Source organism: Phocoena sinus, chromosome 15 (assembly GCF_008692025.1).
Source record: "Phocoena sinus isolate mPhoSin1 chromosome 15, mPhoSin1.pri, whole genome shotgun sequence".
Classification (NCBI taxonomy): domain Eukaryota; kingdom Metazoa; phylum Chordata; class Mammalia; order Artiodactyla; family Phocoenidae; genus Phocoena; species Phocoena sinus.
In genome coordinates, this window is record NC_045777.1 from 62,038,442 (window position 1) to 62,062,032 (window position 23,591).

General features: G+C 41.6%; 1 protein-coding gene across 2 annotated transcripts in view; it reads right to left on the minus strand.

Moving 5' to 3' along the window:
• The window catches only part of PARN (poly(A)-specific ribonuclease), a 170,222-nt gene that overhangs the window by 137,338 nt on the left and 9,293 nt on the right, over window positions 1-23,591 (minus strand). For both annotated transcript variants that reach the window (XM_032606603.1, XM_032606604.1), the window contains exons 6-13: window positions 23,204-23,264; window positions 17,388-17,553; window positions 16,638-16,703; window positions 15,137-15,175; window positions 13,710-13,752; window positions 12,335-12,415; window positions 9,231-9,287; window positions 4,559-4,636 (exon numbers count right to left, since the gene is read on the minus strand). In XM_032606603.1, the coding sequence (XP_032462494.1) occupies window positions 4,559-4,636; window positions 9,231-9,287; window positions 12,335-12,415; window positions 13,710-13,752; window positions 15,137-15,175; window positions 16,638-16,703; window positions 17,388-17,553; window positions 23,204-23,264 (591 nt within the window). The remainder of the gene's footprint in view (window positions 1-4,558; window positions 4,637-9,230; window positions 9,288-12,334; window positions 12,416-13,709; window positions 13,753-15,136; window positions 15,176-16,637; window positions 16,704-17,387; window positions 17,554-23,203; window positions 23,265-23,591) is intronic.

The window sequence follows — 23,591 nt, forward strand, 5'->3', positions numbered from 1 at the left end:
TACACTCACAATATTTAAAACATAAATATTTAAAGTCCCATAGCTCTCTTCTCAAACACTGATACCTCAAACAGGCCCTTTAGGCTAAACTGTCAGGCCCATATCTTAATAATTACTTTCTAAAAATCTTGTCAATTTCCTCACTGACTGGGAATCATATGACCTGATATTAAACTTCTGCATAACCAAAATAGACAAATATGAACATTTTATGGTTGAAATAGGGGAAAAAAGGTTTCTATTATATGTAGAAAACTGTGGGTAATAGCTCTGTTACACAACTCATCATAATAGTGAGACTAGTAGAGTTATTTAAATAAAATGGTTCAGGGGCTTCCCTGGTGGCGCAGTGGTTGAGAGTCCGCCTGCCGATGCAGGGGACACGGGTTTGTGCCCCAGTCCGGGGAGATCCCACATGCTGCGGAGCAGCTGGGCCTGTGAGCCATGGCAGCTAAGCCTGTGCGTCCGGAGCCTGTGCTCCGCAACGGGAGAGGCCACAGCAGTGAGAGGCCCGCGTACCGCAAAAAAAAATAAAAATAAAATAAAAATAAAATAAAAAATAAAAATAAAAAATAAATAAATAAATAAAATGGTTCACAATATCCTGTGATAACCCATAATGGAAAAGAATATGAAAAGGAATATATATATGTATAACCAAGTCACTTTGCTGTACAGCAGAAATTAACACACACTGTACATCAACTATACTTCATTAAAAATTTTTTAAAAATAAAATAAAGCGGTTCATGCAGGAAATAGACATATTGTAAATTAGGTTACACTTTTAATGCAAACACCACTGAAATACTGGTTAAAATGGCCACTAAAACACAGACTTTCCAACACACATGATTCTTGTTTAACCACTCAGAAAACTGCTTAAGTGGCACCAATAGCAAGTGCCTAAATTAGACAATTCATTTCCCAAGTTTATTTGCTCAGGAAGTCTAGAGCTGAAATGAGATTGCTCTCATTTTGAATTAACTCATTTACATACATAATTGCCACACTGTACTGCACAGTCATACTCCTGACCCTTTGTAACTATACTTCTCTTCAGTGTTATTCATGCTTCATAGGCAACTGCCATTTCCCATTAGCTTTTCAAGCCTGTAAATACAGACTATTTAGCTAGCTTGAAATATTTACCAGCTTTTCAATGGCTATCATTAAATTAATGAACAATACATGAATAAGTGGTTTCAATGCTAAGTCACACAAAAATGCAATAAAGACTGTAACCTCTCAATACCATTACAAAGCCTCACAAGCAAAAAAAAAATAGAATTATGGCAACTTCCACGGCCAGCAGCATACAGTAGAGTTCTAAACCAGTGCCTTCTAAAAGGTCATGCTGAATGAAATACCAAGAAGACTTTTAAAAGGAGATTCTCCCCTAAAAGGCTGTCCCCAAATATGGATTCTTTAGTATACTTTTAAATGCAACATTTGAAAACAGCATATGTAAAAGTTCTACCATTTTAAATAGGTCTTGCTCTTTATTGTCATCGCTTCTTCTAAAGGTAGATGGAAGAAAACCATTTTCTCCTTCCAACAATGACAGAACACAAAGAAGTTAAACAACATACTCAGGTCACCTGAGTAATAAAGCAAGGGATGAAACTGCTTACCTAACCCACCTCCTACTTTGCAACAAATCATATGCTCTTTCTAGTAGAATTTGATTCAAAACTAGTTACATTCAAGATAACATTTATTAAGTGCTTACATACTAAGTGCTATGCTAGGCATTTAGACACTGATAATAAAAAAATTATATTCCTTGTCCAGGACTTCCCTGGTGGTGCAGTGGTTAAGAATCCGCCTGCCAATGCAGGGGACATGGGTTCAATCGCTGGTCCGGGAAGATCCCACATGCCACAGAGCAACTAAGTCCGTGTGCCACAACTACTGAGCCTGCGCTCTAGAGCCCGCGATCCATAACTACTGAGCCCGAGTGCCACAACTACTGAAGCCCACACACCTAGAGCACATGCTGTGCAGCAAGAGAAGCCACTGCAATGAGAATCCCGTGCACCGCAATGAAGAGTAGCCCCCGCTCGCCACAACTAAAGAAATCCCATGCACAGCAACAAAGACCCAACGCAGCCAAAAAGTAAGAAAAATAAAATTAAAAAAAAATAAAGGTTATATTCCTTGTCCAAGGAGCGAATCACCTAGAAGGAAAAGGGGAGTAAGTTGTAAAGAAAATTTATGCAACTAAAGAGGTACACAAACAAAAAGAAGTTTCTCTGAACTTCTGTGGGAGTTCAGAGAAAGGAAAGATCACTTCTTGGGCAAGGCAGCAGGCAGGGAAAACTTCACAGAAGAGGCGTAAGCTGGACCTTGGTAAGACAGGTAAAGCCATATATAGCAAACATTGAGAAAAGCTAGAGAAAATTCAAGTTGGAGGAAATTATATACCCAAACCAAAGACATACAAAGACACTTTCCAGGGGAAAAAATGAGCCAATCTTGCTGAGAATAAGGATGGTAACGAGAATGAGCCAATCTTGCTGAGAAAAAGGATGGTAACGAGTGACTAGATTACACAAGAAGGCTGGGCCAGATCACAGAAAGCTTGATATGCCAGGCTAAAAAGAATCAACTGTATAGAAAAACAAAGAATGAGGGATTAATTCAGAATTTTGAGCAGGGTTAGTGATGTGAACAGAGCCATACATCAGGAGATTATAAAACTGACACAGTCGGAAGATTCGCATTTGTTAAATCAATATTTAATGCATCTTACATGCCAAGCTCTGTTTGGTGTTCAAAACACCTATAAACACAGTATTAAATACTTTCCTCTTTCCTTACAGATACCTTCACTGCTTTAAAGGTCAAAAAGTCGTGAGAGAGACTGCTACCATTCGGCCAATAAGGAGTGAATGATCTGACATTAACAGTAGCTCTTTAGATGTACACAATGCAAATTCACACCCATCATGTTTGTGTTGAGACTCACAACTATGATGTCTTTGAGTCCCAGAGGGCGATACAGTTGTTATGAAAAGCAGGGACAATCTGAAGGTTGCAGAAGTAGGACAAGGGAAGCAACAGACCCGCTGTATTCAGAGCTGTGCTGTGTTGGACTTTTCCAAAGAAAAGTAATCAAGATGCTGATGGAACGATGTCTCGTAAGAAATATGAAGTAACTGAGGCTTTGCAGATGTATAAAAGGCACTGAACTCTAAAGTAGGTATCATCCAATCCAGAAGTCATAAAAGATTAATCTGGTGGTAGTTTAAAGCAGAGGTTGGAAAACCATGGCCTGCAGGCCAAATCTGGCCCATCACCTATTTTTTAAATAAAATTTTACTGGGACAAAGCCACACCCATTTGTTTATGCACTGCATTCTATGGCAGTTTTCAGGCTACCGTGGCACTATTGAGAGTCCTGACAAAGACCGTCCAGCCTAGAAAGCCCCGAATATTTTACTATCTGACCCTTTATAGAAAAAGTTTGCCAACCTCTGGTTTAAAGGATGGGATGAAGGTTAAAGCGAGATAGAGAATCCTGCCTGGATTCTTTTTGCTAACTCCAGATGAGAAATAAGGCTACTTGCCACTTGAAATGACAATAATCCAGATGTGAGAGACAGCCCGGAGACAAAATTGCCAGTATTTTGTAACTGGCCAAATCTGGGGCACAGAAGAAGGGTCAAAACCGATGTTAAAAACAGTATTGGTGACTGGGCATCATTTATAGTAAAGGAATCAGGAGAAAGAACTGGATTGGAGACTAAAGGAAAGAAAGGTTGTGTTAAGTTACACATCTTGTTTGCAACATGTGAATTTTAAACACCTCTCATTCTGAAGGCTATCCAGGTAGACACATGTGGGGTCCAGCATGAATTACGACCTAGATCTGAGGAGAGATCCCAGCTGGAGAAAAAGATGTGGGTGTCTTCAGCTGAAGTCCTGGAAGTGGGTGAGATGACTAAAGGACAGAAAATATGGAGAGAAAATACAGGAGAGGAGAGGACACAGTGACAAGGGGCAAACGAGACGAGGCCACGGGCAGTCAAGGAGCAGAAGAGGAGGAGATAGAAGAGAAGCTCTTTTCCCAAAGCTCATGCTTTGGTGCACTGAGATGGCCTGGCTCCAAGAGTAAAAAAAAAAAAAGACACCGAGGTCAACAGAGAACCTAAGGGAAGCAGCCTCAAAAGAGGTAACCAAGACTTTTGCACAACCTGATCCAGTCTAGGTGACCTCTAGCACCACCCCACCTTCAACGGCCCTGCTATTTCTCCTGTGAGCAATACCAAACTAGAAGACCACACCTGCGGCCCAGGAACCCCCCACCCAGCACTAACTGAGCAAACCACTGGCGCCACGACGAAACAAATGTTTAACCGTGCTCCGGCTATGGCAGATGACCAAAGATCCCTTAAAATGGCTTGTAGGTATGTATCTTCAAAAATGTACAACCAAGCTCAGGAGACTGTCCCTCTGGGAGCATGCTGCAGACAAGGAAATGGCACCCAGCAGAGAACACTTTCTCAGTAATAAAGACTCATGAATTTTTAAAACAGGCTGACAAGTCACTTACCGAGGGCAGAGGGCAGTAGAACTGATGAACTGTGTGCATGACATCCAAGAGCATATTGTGTCCAATGACAAGTTTCCCCTAAAAAAAGTCAAGATTAGGAAAAGACTTCTTGGTACAAAATTATATCAGGACTTGAGAGTGAAATGTATGGTTCAGTTCCATAAAGATTTTGTACTAAACTTACTTTTTGACACTAAGGGAAAAAAATGTATAAAGATATGCAAATAAAGAAATTTGGGCTGACTTCATTCCTCTTCTGGTGTTCAATCCAAAATGCAAAGTAAAACTCCAAATGACTTTGATTTCATTGATTTTTTTCTCTGGTTTTTATTCATCTTGCCACCCACAAGAATCAGTAGTAAAATTTTTATTGAAGAGCTCAAGAAAGTAACTGAAAATGCTAGGTACCTTGAACTGTCGAATAATTTGTCAACAAACTCCAAATATCTATTTTCGGAGTGTATTCTTTAAAACAACTCACTTATTTCCAAAAGATACATTCATAACAATGCTAAAAGGTAAAAATAACTAATTTCTAATTTTATTAAGTAGAATGAGTTTTCGTTTCCTTTATTATCTATGTCAAAATTCATGGGGCTCATTCTGAAATATTTCCAATGAAATTCACTGCTTTTCAACCAGTAAGGTATAATATATGTGCAATAAATTGGTCCATTTTGATAAAAATCAAACTACGAAAACGGAATATCAACTTGGATTTAGCTAGCCAGGTGACAGCATTTTTAACATAACGCATCTGGTCACTACAGTGGAGCTTTTCACTATGTCCCAGTGGCCCTTCAGAGTAACACTCCTTGACTCACAGAGCTAAACATAATTATTTGAAATAAATAATTTTACACAAAATCTCCCAAATCCAAAAGACAAGCCGTCCTTTTGGCTCGGTGTGTGGGCACATTCTGAACACCTATACAATGCTAAAATACCAAATATTGATTAAAACCACAGAGAAGACGTGGAAGGAACCCAAAATGGAATACAAACCTGGAAGACGAACCTAACTGTATCATAAATGAATCCCTCAACAACACTGAAGGAGGCTGATAAGAACAGAACTATGAAAACAGCATATAATAAGAACTGCATTTCCCAATGCTGGAGAAAAAAATGTACAAATAAGAAAAGAGAGTAGGTTCAAAATAAACCCTGGGCTTCCCTGGTGGCACAGTGGTTAAGAATCTGCCTGCCAATGCAGGGGACACAGGTTCGAACCCTGGTCGGGGAAGATCCCACATGCCACGGAGCAACTAAGCCCGTGCACCACAACTACTGAGCCTGTGCGCCCACAAGCCACAACTACTGAAGCCCGTGTGCCACAGCTACTGAAGCCTGTGCGCCTAGAGCCTGTGCTCCACAGCAAGAGAAGCCACCACAATGAGAAGCCCGAGCACAGCAACGAAGAGTAGGCCCCGCTCACCGCAGCCGCAACTAGAGAAAGCCCACGCGTAGCAACAAAGACCCAACGCAGCCAAAACTAAATTAATTAATTAATTAATTAAAAAAAAAAGAAAAGAAACCCTGTGGTATTGGACTACAATCTGAGGTCTATCAGTATAAAGGCATTTTTAAATATATATACATATATGTCAGGGAAATATCAATGTGCGTATACATGCATGGTTACACACGTGTATCATTCTTAGCTCTGTCCAGTGAGGGGAACTAGAAGCACTAACACCACAGTAGTAGCCCAGGACCAGATCTTGGTTTCGAAACACCATTCTCCAATAAAAGGAACCAGGGCTCCTTGGAGAAGTCATTGATTCTACAGCTGAGGCAGGGAAAAGAGAAGATGAGTCTGGAACATCTTGTGATGTCAGAAAGTAAGGAGGTGCTCAGAAAAAGGTGGGGGTTTGTTCCAGGGGGAGTCAACCTGAAGAAACTCCAATGGCCAAGGTGGTACCATCTGAGCCCCAAAATAAACAATAAAAAAAGTAGATTAAAATCTGTAGAATGAAATATATTTCCCTGAGTCCAAAAAAATTTTAAAAAGAATTAACAAATAAACAGGGGAGCAGGGACAGCTCTTCCTTCTAGAAGAATTCCAAGAACGAATGGAGAAAGAAAGAGGGAAACACAGACTCGCCACTAGAAAACCACAGCAATAATGGCTGCAGGCAAGATCCACCGACAGATGCTACGGTTACAGGCAAAAGCTTGATGAAAAACAGGATTTTCGGGACTTCCCTGGTGGTCTAGTCGTTAAGACTCTGCGCTTCCACCGCAGGGGGCAAGGGGGAACTCTTGCATGCCACGTGGTGTGGCCAAAGAAACCCCAAACAAAAAAACACAGGATTTTCCTTGTCTCAATCAAAGTATCTCCCCCAAAATATCAGTCACAAAGGAGGCAACAGTAACTCTACAGTGCACAAATCCAGCAGACATCACCTAAACCAAGTGATTCAGGTCAATATCATGAACCGTCATTTCTGTGGTATTCCTGCCTCAATCAATGTATGTCCTCAATCCAACATGAGAAAAGATCAGACAAATCCAAACTGAGAGACATCTGACAAAATTACAGTCAACACTTTAAAAATATCAAGGTTGGGACTTTCCTGGTGATCCAGTGGTTAAGAATCCGCCTTCCAATGCAGGGGAAATGGGTTCGACCCCTGGTCGGGGAACTAAGATCCCACATGCCTGGGACAACTAAGCCTGTGCGCTCTAGAGCCCACGCACCACACCTAGAGAGCCCACGTGCTGCAACTACTAAGCCTGCGCGCTCTGGAGCCCATGCACCACACCTACAGAGCAGCCCAAGTGCCGCAAGGAAGAGCCCACATGTCGCAACTAACACCTGACATAGCCAAATAAATAAATAAATATTTTTTAAAATATATCAAGGTTATAAAAGACAAAGAAAATTACAGACTGCACAAAACTAAGGAGAAATAACAAGTAAATGCAATGTGGGATCCTGATAGAATTGTGAATAGAAAAAGGACTTAGTGGAAAAGGGTGAAATTCAAATTAGTTCATAATATTGTACCAATGTTAATTTCCTGGTTCTGATAACCGTATATTATGTAAGATAATAACGTTGGGGTAGCTAGGTGAGGGATATATGGAAACTCTGCACCAGTTTTGCAACTTTTCTGTGGGTGAAAAATACAAAATTTTTTAAAACAGATTCACTACCAAGAGTGATGGGAAAAGAATTTGATCTGATATAAAGAGAGTCTACTGTTCACTGGCTCTACAGAGTTTAACTATGTTAGTATTTTTAAGGTATGTGACTTTTAAATTTTAAGTCTGGATCACTAATAAATAGGGCTTTTCTCGCAGTATGCTTTGTGACGTGAACTATCAATGGTCAGCAACATACTATGAATCACTCTGCAGAAGAGAGACAACAGAGAGAAAAAATAAACAGAGGCACAGCAGGCTAAGTTTTCCAAATTGTTTGTACAAGGCAAACAAACATCCCAATCTTGGAAAAGCTACCTAAACCCTCACAGTGGCTATAAGAGGGCTCAAAGCCAACTGCCACCCCACATCTCTGTGTTTCACGGACAGCCTCAGTCAAATCAACCACTGCTCTAAAGGTTGCTAAGAGCGTATCATGTAAGCAAATGTGACTCCTCTCTGCTTTTCTGGATACCCGTAATCTTAGCCACTTCTCAAGAGACTCACACCTTGGTTTTTCTCCAGGCTCATCCAACTTTCTATTCCGTTCTTATGACGTCACTTACTTGAGCGAAAGAGCTCCAGGTGAGCCAGCCCTCCTCCTTCACAAGGCTCTCTAACTTCTGTTTACTGGCCACAGCCCCCCGCCCCCACGGGAGACAGTGGCTGCCTCTCCTCAGATGCTCCTGTTTGACAAGCCTGCACCTGGTCGTGAGATATTCATGGACTCCTGGAGTCTGGCCATAAAGCTTCCCTGATGCAGAGTTCAGCATCTAAGGGACAGGATGATTCCTCCTGCAGGGGAACAACTTCTTCTCCCTAGGCCAGCTACTCAAGTAAAGAAAAGTCTTGGATTCCAGGCAACTTAGCATCCAGGCAAGCAGTCTGACTCGGATGCATAACTCACAAAACAACCAGCAGCAAGACCCAGTTTAATCTATTCAAGATGTGGGTGCCTCTTTCCTGAAAGGATTTACGAAACAAGGGGAAATGTCTATCCTATCTATTACAGAACCCTCCAGCATATTAACACAAATGGTCAACACATTTTTTTAAATGTATCAAATGTTATTAAGGCTATGAGATAGAAGATTCAATCACAGTTATGCAGAGAACTCAATACAATTATTTTTACCTTCTAGATTCTTCTAATTAAGGAATAAAACGTTTCAAACACTAGATTGTTTCTCACCATATTCTTTAGTTTGTTATTCTGCTTCTTATTGGTTTTGAGAATAATAAATATTGGTTCCATGGAGCCACATAAGGCTGTCACTGTATAATCCTCCCCTGCGTTTTACAAGAAATGCTTTCTAAAAAAGTGGTTTGGATATAATTCCACAATCACGATGTCACACTAAGCGCCTCATAACAACAATCTGTCTTTATGAAGTGCTAACTTCTCCCTCCAGACCAGGTAAACAATCTAAACGTGACCAGATGATTAATGTGCAATGATAACTGGGCATTTCACCTTAAATGTTATGTTCATGAAATGAGTTAAAAAGTCTGGTTCACTTACCGAATTAGCAATGGCATGAATGACTCTAGAAAACCCCACAGCATCATTCAGTTCTTCCTAATTTAAAAACAAAACAAAAAAACCAGTATTGACGTATACATATTGCTTATTTGAACGGGTTAAAATCTAGGCAAAAAAAAAAAAGACTGAAGTTTTATATGGAGTTAGATAGCTTTAGTTTCACATGCTTTGTGTCTATCACCCCAAACAACTGCATCTGAAATGACCTATGCACATACCTTTCTTCTGTTTTAAAATGAGCAAAGTGGCAAATTATTCATTAGTTACTAAAATAACAGTGCTAGGGTTTACCCATCACTTCCCATCGACTGTTGAAATTTCCTAGTCTCTCAAGTTGCCTTAGAAACACAAACTTTTAAAAGCTGCCACCTGCTGGCCAAACTCAATACTGAATTCAATTCTGAGGTGACCCACCCAGCAGCTGACTGTCAAATCAAGAATGTTCAGACTCTTTTTTCCTGGTCAAATGCATTTTTATAAAATTTTTAAAGCACAGCACTGAGACTCATCCCCATTCAGTTTCTTCTCTCCTGTTTTATTCCCAATGCACTTAAATGGGCTCAATTTCTCTCCTATCTTGAAACCCTTTCCTTTAATCTGAGCTCCACGCAACCACTCTCCTTCTTGTCCCTTCACAGCTAAATTCCTTAAAGACTCCTCTCCACTCACTAGGTCCAGTTCAACTCCCAGGGACCCGCAAGCCCCCTGCTCCCCCACTTCACCCTCACTGAAGTTGCTCACCTCTTTAAACTACTCTCAAGTCTAACAAGCGTTGGCAGGGATGTGGAGAAATTGGAACACTTGTGCCCTGTTGGTAGGAATGTAAAGTGGTGCAGTCACTGTGGAAAAGTGTGGCTGGTCCTCAAAAAATTAGAAACAGAGCTACCATACGAGCCAGCAATCCCACTCCTGGGTATGTGCCCCAAAGAACTGCGAGGACTCAAAGAGATACTTGTACACCCATGTGCAGAGCAGCATTATTCACGAGAACCAAAAGGTAGAAGCAACACAAGTGTCCAACAGCGGATAAACGGATAAACAAAATGTAGTACATACGATATTATTCAGCCTTTAAAAAGAATGGAAATTCTGTCACATGCTACAATACAGATGAACCTAAATGACATTATGCTAAGTGAACTAAGCCAGTAACAGACAAATACGGTACGGTTCCACTTACATGAGGCACCTAGAGCAGTCAAATTGACAGAGGCAGAAAGTAGAATGGTGGTTGCCAGAGGATGGGGGATGGGGGAATGGGAAGTTATTGTTTAATGGGTACAGAGTTTCAGTTTTGCAGGATGAAAGGAGTTCTGGAGATGGACGGTGGTGACAGTTGCACAACAGTGTGAATATATTTTACAGTACAAAACTGTACAGTTTAAAATGGTTAAGATGGTAAAGTTTATGTTATACATTTTACCAGAATTAAAATTATTTTAACTTTTTAAAGAATGTTCTTTAAAAAAGAAGAAAAAAACCTACTCCCAAGGCTAAACCCAATGGCTATGTCTCAGTCCTCATTCTACTTCTCAAGAGCATCAGACCCTGTCAACATCCCCTTCTTCAAACACTCTTCCCCTTGGCTGCTGTGTCACAATAACCTCAGGCACATTTTTGCACTTCTGCCCATCACTCAGATGCTGGTGGTCCTCAGGATCCGACCCTGGGCCCTCTGCTCCTTCCTCATGCATATGATAGGTGCTCTCATCCTGTCCCGGTCTCTCTGCCAACAACAACAAAGTCCAGCCCTTACCCCTCTCCTGCACTCCAGCACGACAATCTGCTGACAGGACACCAATGCTCAGATGCCCCCAAAACATCGAAAACCTCATCTGCTCAAAAGCAGAATGTAACACCTTTGTCCACTATAGGGGTACAGCCCTACCACGGTATCCTGGTGACCTTGCACATATCCAGATAGTCCACACAGGCAAAGGCTTGAGATGTAACTAATGTGCATCTGGATGGAACACCCCAGGAGAGGATGGGAGGCCACCTCCCTCTGTCGCCTGGGAGGCTGTCATGAGACAGTTTCTCACTGCTGCCCAGGTTCTGATGAGGCCTGGGGCTTCCTGCCCCACCGCCTTTTCAGAATACAGCTACAGAGTATGAAAGCACTTAGCCGCAGTCTAGAGTTGGCTGCTCGGCGATGGGGCATCCACAGCTCACTCTGCAGTCACCTGGCCCCTTTTGTTTCAGTGCTGTCTTTTTGGTTTGTGGGACAAGCACCACGTGTAGCTGTCACCTTCTCTAAGTCATAAACTGTCTAAATCTAACAGAGGCTTGCTGTGTCTTTCCTGGTTGCATTAGTCTGATGTGGCCCTGCTTTATGCATGGGTGAGCTGGATGTCCACCCTCGTCCAAACCCACTCCTGGCCTCCTCCACCTGCGCCCCCCCACCAACACCACTCCGCCACCCCATCTAAGTGGACTGATGTCAGCCTGCCCAGCTGCCCAACTTCCTGGCCTGAGCATCTTCTTTCTTCTGCCTTCGTCTTTCACCACCCACATCCAATCACAAATTCCACTGACGTTACCTTCTAAAGATGGCCAGATTCCACCTAAACTGCTACTAACTTTCCTATTCCAGGACACTGACATCTCTTAGCTGGTTACTCCGCAGCTGAACTGGTCTCCATGCCTCCAGACTTACTCGAATCCCATCTCCAGAGGACAACCAGGGTGAGGTTCCAACGATGCAAATATGACCATGCATCCTAATCTGTCAAATCGTATCACCTAAACTTTGTTTTAGGAAAACTAGTAACTGTGCCTGAAGTTAGACACAGCAAGATTAGTTAATGGGCTGTGAAGCTCAGTGACACACAATCTAAATGATAACCACTAATTCCTTCTCCAAGACTGCTTCATGGAAGTGAAGACTGGTCAACCATGATGCCAGCCTCACTTTGTTGGCTGCATCTAATTACTTAACCTTAGGTTCCCCTCATTCTCTTCCAGGTTTTGCTACCAATTCGATTCTTCTCTAGTAGAAAAATATTCATTAAATTGAATCTATCACAGGATCTACAACTCTGTAGCCATTTCTCACCCAAAGGAAATGAACATAATCCAATCACCTGTTCCTTAGCGTGTTTCTGCTGCTCTCTTCTTTTACGTTCTTCTTCATCTACTTTGCTGATAACAATATAGCGCTCTTTCTAAAAGACATAAAGCAGATATACAATTTTCTGGAAGCTACCTGACCCCTACCCCCCAAAATTCAGATTCTGCTACCAGGAGAAGTACAATTTTTCTCACTGCACAGTCCTTCATGGGCTAAACACACTGAAAGTATTTTGAAATGCCACCAAAAGTTGAGTTGATGCTTTACAAACCAAAATTCCACCTCCGTGTTTCTGTGACATTTTCCCATGGTTTATTAATCACCCCAAAAGACAATTATAAATATCAACAGACTGTGAGAATAAGACACTCCATAATGAACACTAAGATGCTGCATTTGAACATGAATTTCTAAATAGTTGTTTTTAAAATAATTTCTATATAATCTATAAAAATGTTGAATCACTATGTTGTACACCTGAAACTGTAATATTGTAAGTTAACCACACCTCGATAAAAAAATTTCTACATTTCATTAACATAAGAAAAAAATCCTGGGGAATTCCCTGGTGGTCCAGTGGTTAGGCTTCCAGGCTCTCACTGCCAAGGGACCAGGTTCAATCCCTGGTCGGGAAACTAAAATCCCACAAGCCGTGTGGTATGGCCAAAAAAAAGGAAAAAAAAAAAAAAAAATCCTGGATTTTCTGGTAACTTGTCAGATAACCAGCACCTTCTTTCTCACATACTGCATTTTGTATCAATCAAATATACTACAAAACCTCCTGTGTCAAAGTTTGAGATTTTTCTTCTAGCAAGACTTAATTTACTTAATCTCTTATTTAATTAGACATCTGACTTAACAACAAGAACTAAATTCTAAAATTCTGTAGAAGGAACGCACTATTAGCTCACCATCAGCCCACCTTTACCCATCACAGTTCTATCACTGCACCCTGGGAGTACATGATGATAGCTATGTTTATGCCCCAGATTCTAAAATTTAATTTTACTTGGCCACATAACAGGAAGCAATTATTACATGGATACCATGTATATCAGCTTTCTGTGAGGATTAAGAACATGTACTAACATTTGCATACTTTCAAGTTTACAAAGCATGTTCACTTCCATCTACCCACTTGATAACTATCTTTTAAAAAGCTGTGAGATAGGTATAGCTCATTACCATGCTCATGCCCAATGCACAAATGAGGAAAACGAGGCTGGCAGAGGGGAAATGACTTGCCCAGTGTCACCCAGTTCATATGTAGCAGAGCCAAGGAGTAAACTCTGACTTTCAACTGCTCGATTTGATTGCATTTTGCATTTGCATATTGTTGCATGGGTTTCATGCGTTTGATGTTGGCCCTGGATAATTCTTGAGGTTACCTTTTCAGTTTCTAAAGTCTCAACATGAATGCCTTTGGGATACCTAAAGAAAAGAAAGAAAACATGACATCAGTAGATGAGACAATAGCTAAAACCCTAAGTATTTTAAAAACAACTACATAGCCATAATTTCATTAAGTTTTATTAAGTATGAAATAAATACCACTACTAGGAAGACTTTAGAGTAATTTCAGCTGCTAAATGTTTCCCTCTCTCTCCTCTTAAAACACAGGAATGTGGGCTTCCCTGGTAGCGCAGTGGTTGAGAGTCTGCCTGCCGATGCAGGGGACATGGGTTCATGCCCCAGTCCGTGAAGATCCCACATGCTGTGGAGCGGCTTGGCCCGTGAGCCATGGCCGCTGAGCCTGCGCGTCCGGAGCCTGTGCTCCGCAACGGGAGAGGCCACAACAGTGAGAGGCCCACGTACCGCAAAAAAAAAAAAAAAACAAAACAAAACACAGGAATGTAACTGATTTCAAATTAATATTTTTAGGACTTAGGCATCTTCTGAAATGTCAGGCATCCCGTAATACAGTCAACTCATTACTACACTGTCAAATCTTGCTTCTAAATATCACAATGTTTACTTCCTAAGTAAAATTCTGAAGGTCTCTTTGGATGATCTGGGGCATGCACAGGGGAGACGTGAGATGAGTAACTCTGCTGTAATCTGGCACAGTAGTTTCATCTGCCCAGGAGAGGAATCTGGAACGCGGGTGGAGTACGTGGCAAGGATAACGTGAGAGGAAAGGAGCCTGGTCAAACAACAATGGCCCTTTTCCTGTTTTGGTCAAAGTAAATTCCCAGTATACATGCCACTGGCAGACTCTAACGAAAGAACAAGAACCCCAAACAAAGTCAAGTGCAAACATCCATCTGTCTAATCCTGATACTCAATTTTTGAGTTAGAGATCCACTTGAAAATATAATTAAACCAACAGAAACACCGCCAGAAAAATACACACACACAGTTTTGGATATTGTTTCAGGGGATTCATAGGCCTCCTGAAACCTACCCATGGCCTAACCCCTGTTTTAGAAAAAGCATTCACCTGAGTATTTCCCAGGTCTTAAAACCAAATCTTTACCATATATTGATACCTTCAAAGAACAAAAACACTACACATCCAGAAGTTAATGGACAGGCCAAAGTGACAGTTAAAAGAAAATTGTAAAGGCTTTACAACATCTACTAAGAAGGAATAACAAGGAAATAAATTAAGTGGGTATGAAATAAATTAAGTGGGTATTCAACTTAAGAAATTAGGGGAAAACAATAACAAAATAAAGCACTGCCCAAGAACACGGTATGGTCAAATCACCAAGAACTGCAGAATATCAAAAATGAAATAAGAGCTAAAAAATTACATTTAGTTTTTAAATCCTGGGTCCCTCACAGAACTCTCGTGTATAATATAAACACTTACTTCCAGCTCAAAGTCTGATAAATTAGTTTTCTTTGGAACCTATAAAAACAAATGAAAAGGTATTAATTTTGGCTCATTAAAGGAAAATTCAAACTGACCAAGCACTGGTTGGGAAAGACATTTAATTTTTTTTTTTTTTTTTTAGAAGATGGATTGGGGATTTCCCTGGTGGCACAGTGGATGGGAAACTGCCTGCCAGTGTAGGGGACATGGGTTCGATCCCTGGTCCAAGAAGATCTCACATGCCACAGAGTAACTAGCCCGTGCGCCACAACTACTGAGCCTGCGCACCACAACTACTGAAGCCTGCGCTCCTAGAGCCCGTGCTCTGCAACAAGAGAAGCCCACGCACTGCAACAAAGAGTAGCCCCCGCTTACCGCAACTAGAGAAAGCCCACGTGCAGCAACAAAGACCCAATGCAGCCAAAAATACATTAAATTAAAAATAACAATGATAATAATAATGGATAAAATAAATAAATAAAGATGGACTGAAATTTTTTTAACTTTTTATTTCATATTGGAGTATAGTTGATTAACAATGCTGAGTTGGTTTCAGGTGTAGAGCAAAGTGATTGAGTTATTCATATACATGTATTTATTCTTTTTCAAATTGAGAAAAATATTTAATTTTTAAAGGAGACTTCATCAGAAGTGACAGGTAATGTGCAAACAAGAGCAGACAGGATGTTTGAGGTGGGAGGATTCCTCACCACTTTTCTTCATCGAAATGCTCTTTATTATTATTATACTGCCTTTATAGAAGAGGCAGAAGTTCTTGTCTAACCAAGGTATTACTTCCTGTGGCTGTATGAAGAGTTTTAAGTAGACAGATGTATTAAAACACTTCTGTGAAGCTAGTCACAAAGTAAAAGGAAGGAAAGCAGGCTGTTTCAGTCACTGACTCTATGAAACACTGATGTTTTTTACTGCAGAGAGAAATTAAAAGGATAGGAGTAGGGCTGCCCTGGTGGCGCAGTGGCTGAGAGTCCACCTGCTGATGCAGGGGACACGGGTTCATGCCCCGGTCTGGGAAGGTCCCACATGCCGCGGAGCAGTTGGGCCCGTGAGCCATGGCCGCTGAGCCTGCACGTCCAGAGCCTGTGCTCCACAACGGAAGAGGCCACAACAGTGAGAGGCCCGCGTACAGCAAAAAAAAAAAGGACAGGAGTAGCCTGACAGTAAATTCTGCTCTTCTGAAGCCTTTATGTATGAAGCACAAGTCGAGGCTACAATAATGATGCCACTCTTGAGCATGACTTAAAGCAAAGGTGCACAACAGTTTTCTCCCCTCCAGGATGGAACAAAGCATTCATTCAGTGTCTCTATATACCATGGTCCCAATTCTGTTAATGCTAAAGTTAGTGCTGAAATATTGGGAACATACCTATAATAAAAAGACTATTTATGAAAGCATTTTTAAGCAACCAAATGGAGCACATGCCAGAAATCATCTACCTTTCCAAAAAAAGTACACATGAAAATATTCAGGGCAACTGACCCAGTACATGGCTCTAAATCCAAGCTCTTGTTTTCTTCACTTTGTAATAAATCTTCTATTTTCTCTCTGAGGAATTAGAATAAAAACATGACCATCAGCATCATTAAGGAATGAAGCTGTCAACCAGCAGAATCATCATACCCAAAAGCAATCCAAATACAAGAACATACGACACTGTAATTCTACCAAATCATGTTATAACTTTTTAGTTCAGTAAGGCTTAAAGAAAAATACTTTATTTTGGCATTTGTTGCTGTTATTAATGAGTTCTCAACAACTTCTCCAGGATTCAGCAATACAAATGATTTGCATTTTTACTTTCCTAGTAAAGCAGTTATACTGACAGCTAAACAGAGCAAAACCAGATGCTCCTCCGAGGGCACGTTTGCTTGTCAGAAACTTCACTGCAAGAGAAAAAAACATGGATGTGTTGCAAATATCTGGATGGGCCTCTGCTTTCATGGGGACTGGACGGTGGCTGTCAGGCCCGTGGTTCACGCAGGTCTGACCACTTGGCCAAGATAGTCTCTTGCCTGGCGACACATGGGAAGTCTAAGTACGGTATACAGAACTCGATTTACAGTTGACAGCTGTGACACAAACTCAGATACACCACAGCTAAATCCTGCCCCTCAGACATCACACCTCTGTGTGCACTGTGCACGTGAAGCACGAGCCTGAGATACAGACGTCAGCCCTGCTCCAAGACACGTGACTCAACACACGTTTGGTTTCAGTTTAGGAACTTACACCACTTGGTCGATAAACTTCTTCTGATCCTCAGGAATCGTCACGGGACATTTTGAGGTGTTAGGAGACGTGTACGACAAAGCGCCTGCGCCATTGGACTGTAAACGTTTTTCATCATACTGCTCTCTTAACTGTCTTTCTTCTTCCTGGTTTAAGTATGGAATTCCTGAACAGAATTTTTTAAACAATGCATTAGCAGAAGTAACCATTTATCATAAAAATTTTGTAACAAACCAAGGTGTCTAAACGACTCAGGAAAGACCATATTTAACTACAGCTCAAAAAAATCAATGGAAAAAACAAATGATTTTGAAATGTGTTTGTCTATTCATTCACTCCATTCACTCGTTCATTCGTTCTCCTTTCAACAAACTGATTTGGCTCTTACGCTGTGCCAGGCACTGTATCAGGCACTAGTGAGCTAACAGTGAACAAGGTAGACTTGTCCTGCTCTGTAGTGAAGCGAATGACCTTAGGTTGACCAGAGAAGGCCACCAGGAGGGAAGACCTCAGGGTAAGAATGAATCAGACATGAAGGAGCTGGGGGAAGAGTATTTCAGGCAGGGAACAAGCATAAATGCCCAGAGGATGGAAAAGGCTTGGACTGTTCCAGAAACAGCAAGGAAGCATAAGCAGGAGATGGTGTAATGTCAGGTTGGAGAGGATGGGGCAAGATTACATAGCCCCTTACAGGCCATGTAAGAATTTACTTTATTCTACAAGCAATGGGATATCATCAGGTTTTAAGCAAGATAATCACATTATCTGCTCCATGTTTTTAAAAGATCATCTGGACTCCTGTGAGAGGTGAAGTAGGGAGGTCAGATGGAAGGAACTGTCCACTGCAGATGTCCAGGCCAGAGACAAACGCTTAGATCAGAGGTCAGCAGACTTTTCCTTAAAGGGACAAACAGTAGATGTTTTAGGCTTGAGGGCCATACCGGGATCTCTGTTGCAACTACTTAACTCTGACCTTTGTAACATGAAAACAGCCACACAATGGGTAAATGAATGGGTATGGCTGTGTCCCAGTAAAGCTTTATTTATAAAATAGGCAGAAGGTCATAGTTTATAACCTTGGCCTAATCTACAGAGATGGAGAGAATGATTCTACAGATAGGAGAGCTAGAACTTGCCAACATACTGTGGGTGAGGGAGAAAGGGAAGGGCAAAATAAAAAACGACATCTAACTATTAGGTTTAAGCAGTTGGGACAACAGTAGGGCCACTTACTGAAGTGGGGAAAACTAGGCAATGAATAGACTTAGGGCCCAAGGGGTGAAAATCAAAAGCTACCTCCTGGATATAATAAATCATCTAGGGATGTATATATAAATGAAGAGGTGCAGATATAAGCCTAAAGCTCCAGAGAAAGGTGTTGAGATATAAATGTAGGTGTCATCAGGACGTGGGGGGCATTAAAAGCCATGTGACACTTTAAAAACTTTATAGAAAGAATGATGGAATTAGAAAATCATCACTCGTCAGCAATAATAATTGTTTCAAGCAAGAATTATCAATGGATGCTACAACTAATTGGTGAAAAAGTGATCCACATTAAAAACACCAACAGCTGTACAACAATATTAGTGTACTTCACACTTTACACACTACAAAAAAAAAGTTATCGTCAGTAATGCGGCTAATTGATGTCATATGCCTCCTGATATGATGCCCTTGAGCAACACAGAATTCACATCTGCAGTATCCCTGCCCGAGATGAACAGATGCATTTGGACTTGTCTGAGGAAACATCAAAAAAATCCAAATTGAGGGGCATTCTACAAAATAACTAGCCTCCACTATGCAAAAATGTCAAGGTACTAAAATCACAGACTGAGAAACTGTTCTGGATTTTAAAAGAGCAAAGGGATATGACAGTTCAAAGGCAACGTGTGGTCCTGGATTGAATCGGGACAAGGGGAAATTATTTTTCCTCTTTTGCTATAAGTAGCAAAACTTATATTAGGTTTGCAAATGAGGTAACAGTACTGTAGCAATGTCAATTTCCTAATTTGGATTACTGTGCTATATAAGAGAATGCTCTTGTTTTTAGGAAAATTCACACTGAAGTAGTTAGGAATAAAGGAGCATCATGGGTGCAACTTACTCTAAAATGGTTCAGGAAAAAAATTATATATACACCTATATAATGAGAGAAAGGACAACAAAGCAAACATTATAATGCTAACACCTGGGAAATCAGAGGGAAGGTATCAGGAATTCTTTGCGGTATTCTGGCAACATTTATATAAGTCTGAAATTATTTCGAAATAAGAATTTAATAATAAAAAATAAATAAAACCATGGAATATATGAGACCAACTAGGAAAAGTAATATTTAGAAGCTGGCGAGACGAGAATGAGCCAATCAGGACGCAGGGGAGTCCAGAGGGAGGTGGGACGAAAACCAGGAGAATGAGTGCCTGAAAGCCAGAGGACAGCGTCTAGGGAAGGAGGGAGCAATCGACTGGGTCAAATTCCTCCAAAGGTGGAACGAGATGAGGACAAAGAAGGATCTAGGGTCTGAGATCATGGCAGACACGGGGAACCAGCAGTGTCCTTGGAAGGGTGCAGATGGCGGGCCAGCTGGGGGTGGGTGAAGAAAAAACTAGAGGGGAAGAGGAAGGAACAGTGAGAACACACATCTCATTCAAGATGCTTTCCTCTGAGTGGGAGGATCACAGGCCAGAAGTGGAAAGGGGATGTGGAATCAAGTGAGGGGGGGATGGTTTTGCTTTGGTTGGAGTTATTTCAAAACAGATATGTTCCTGCAGGCCTGCTTAATCTTCACAGGCCACCAACTCCTTTGGTGGTCGGGTGAAATCTACAGACCCTTCCCCAGAATAATGTTTTCAAATGCATAAAATAAAATATGCAAGATTGTAAAGAAAGGTAATTATATTGAAATAGTTACCAAAAATTCTTTTTTTAATCTGTGATATAATAATATGGGATAATAATACAGGAAATCAGCTTCCTGGTCAACACATTAAATAACAAGACCTAATGGCAGGTGACATAATTATGATAATTTCAAAGTACTGATGAAGGTAAACAATATTCAAGATATCTGTCACAACTGAAATGCCATTTGAAGATACCTGGGATTTCACTGAGGACAACCTCCCAGCTACTCTAACACTGCTGGGTTGTTGCCGACATTCCTAACAGAAGAAACAAACAAATTCAGTTCAAGGTTAGAGAAAATATAGATTTGAATTCCACAATGCCCTCCCCAAGTTCACAGACTTCTGAATTTTATCTATGGCAGGAAGGCGGCCCATGGCCTAGATTAAGAAGCTCTGCACTTTCACAAAGCATGTTTACAAAGGTTGATGGAATGATCAGCAGAGATGGGAAAATATCCAGGAGAGAGAAGGGCAAACTGGAAGAGCCAGTGCCTGACTAGGAGGCAGGTACTAGCCTCTGACCGGTGCAGGGACTCCTCTTCTCTGTAAGGAGAGAAACGAAAAGGCTGAGCCCGGGCTCGGGGGAGACCTGTGGGTCTGGTGGTAAGAACACGAAGTGGCTCTTCCCTGATGGCTTCTATTTTCATTGAGAGGCATGGTCATCAACTGAGTGGGACAGACATCACAGAGAGTTGGAAAGGGAATTTCTAAGTCAGAAAAGTAGGATTTTTGAGCACGACTGAGTCCTTTCTTGAAGCTTGTGGTCATGAATTTAAAGTGACAAATTAGCTCAGGTGTGTCACATTTTCCTGCAATATTCAGATGCTCAGAAATAGAGGAGGTGGATCATAAGATCCAACCAGGGCTGGGACTTGGCTAGACCAGGGCAATAGAGGGAAAGAGGAGCAAGGGCTGGAAGAAAGGATAATGATGGACCAGGTGGACAAGGAGAGAAGTCAAGACAGGAGAGTGGAAGGTAACCGATAGTGAAAAAGCAATGGAGGTCAACTGATGGCTGAAATGAGGTACCCAAGTAAGTGGAAGAGAAAGACAAGAGGAATGATGGAGATGGGCACAGTTATTGCTAATAAGACCCACGATGCTACCAAGGGAGTGCAGGGCTAAGGGGAGGCAGAAGCGAGGACTGCTGACCGCCTGGCCAAGAAACAGACAAGACGGAGCATTTGCTGGCTGTCCTCATGGATGCTGGAGTCACCCAGAAGGAGGAGAGAGGTAGGAGTGGAGAGAAAGACGATGAGCCGTCGCCAAGGCTGCTGGTGAAGGCCACGCCCAAGAAGTCAGCAGAAAGAGGGATGGCAGAGCTGGTGACGCAGCCCTGGGAAGAAGCGTGGCTCCTGAGAAGAGGGAACTCAAGTGGATTGCAGGTGGCATGCCTACCACTGCCTGGCTGCAGATACAGAGACAGAGCTGAAACCACCTGTGCTTGGGAGGGCTGCAGGGGGAACAGTAAGAGGAGTCACCTGGTTCCATTTCAGACAAGGAAGTCAAAGGCACTAACAAGAAGACTGCCAGGAGAAAAGGGCCTGGCATTTGCGAACCCTGAGTGGCAAGATTTGATAAGAAAGAGAAGTGAAGGTCTAGGTCAGAATTACAGAACATCTACAATAGCACGGGGTTAGAGTCTCGGTAATAACAGTTGGCCTGGGAGCCCTGATGCAGCTCTGACTAAAATATTACAAGGTCTGACTACAAAACTAGAGAGTGAGGCATCCTCCAATTTAGCTGTTTCTCTCCTTTTATGAAAATAAAACCATCAGGCTGGAAATTACACACTCATATGAGTCTGGGTAAAGTAGTTCCTTCAAAAGATTTCTGCAACTATTCCATTATAGGGCTCTAACTACATTTGGAACTTGTGTTTTATAATGGCTTTCAGAGTCAAGTATGAGCCAAAGCAAATAAATAGTTTTATTATACCCAAACTGTGTTACCCAGCTGGTTCACCCACCAGGTTAAGCAGTTTGGATTCCAAATTTTTTTTAGTATTTCCAAAAATCAAAATCATCACTAGACATGAAGACGCAGCACCACTAAAGCAATTTAAAAAACAACATGACATGGGTGTTAAAGGCCCTGCAAGGATATAATGCTCAGGGGAAGAGACTTTAGCTGAAGTCTTTGTTCTAGAACCTTTGCTGAGAAAAATCTCCTTTCTTACCTCACCCAATAATACATTCCCCATGGGAATGAATACAATTTACAAGAATAATTAAGTGAAAAGTACCTATTGACCTTAGAGCAGCAGGCGCTTAATACTGCTGAGAAAACCAGAGGCTTTCCCCAATAATTTTCGGGAAACAAATGAATGGAGGAAGGAAAACCACTCTGGTATGGTCTAACGTCCGGCGTTCATTCATCAAATATTTAACTGTCACCTCCCTGATATGGAAGAGGAATCGTGCTCTGCTCTGGGGATAAGGAAGGGACGTAGTCCCTCCCTCCAGGCCGCTTGCCAGCCTATCATGCCAGCAAGTTAGCCATCAGGATTGTGCAGACTATGTAGACATTTTTCCTCCAAAGACCATCTCTGTATTACTGGAATACGGCTGCTTTTTAAAATGCTACATCGTAGCACTTGTACCACTGAAAGAAAACAGGGATGCATTCCCCCCAGGTGGTCTGCCAGGAAACCAAGTCACACCAGCGACAGAAAAGCTCCACTCAGTGAAACCAGGAGCTTGAGAGGCCTCATTAGAGCTAAATGAAGTAGCAGCTCCTCTCCTGTTCAGTTCAGGCCTTAAAAAAAGGGCACAATAAAAACTCTATGGCTGCACACGATGGACTGGGAATCCGAGATCCTGTCTCAGACAGCAGGCACAAAAAGATAATTCTCAACTAAATCCAGATTTACAAGCTCTAAAGAGAGGTCACACATAGTCTTACCGTTGCGAAAAACTTTATTAAAATCAAATCCTTGGCTTGCTAGAAAGTCAATGCTTGAGCTCTGAAACAAGAGTAAACAGAACATGCGTTTCGGTGATGTTCATGGCAGGTGTACGAAAAGAAGCAAAGAAAGAACTCAGGCAAGTAAGCAAAGGCAACCAGGCAAGAAGGCAGCATGCCAAAGGTCAGAGGACAAGGCATTTCTACTCCACGGCTGCCAAATCACCCATTAATTCACTTAAACTATCTGGGCTCTTCTCCTTTATAGCTTATAAAACAAATATCCTTTGTTTCACAACATTTAAGAAAATTTTACTTAGTGAACATATATTCTCCCCATCGGCAGGAAACTCCTGGTGGCTGTACTGACTAGGAGACTATAAATAAA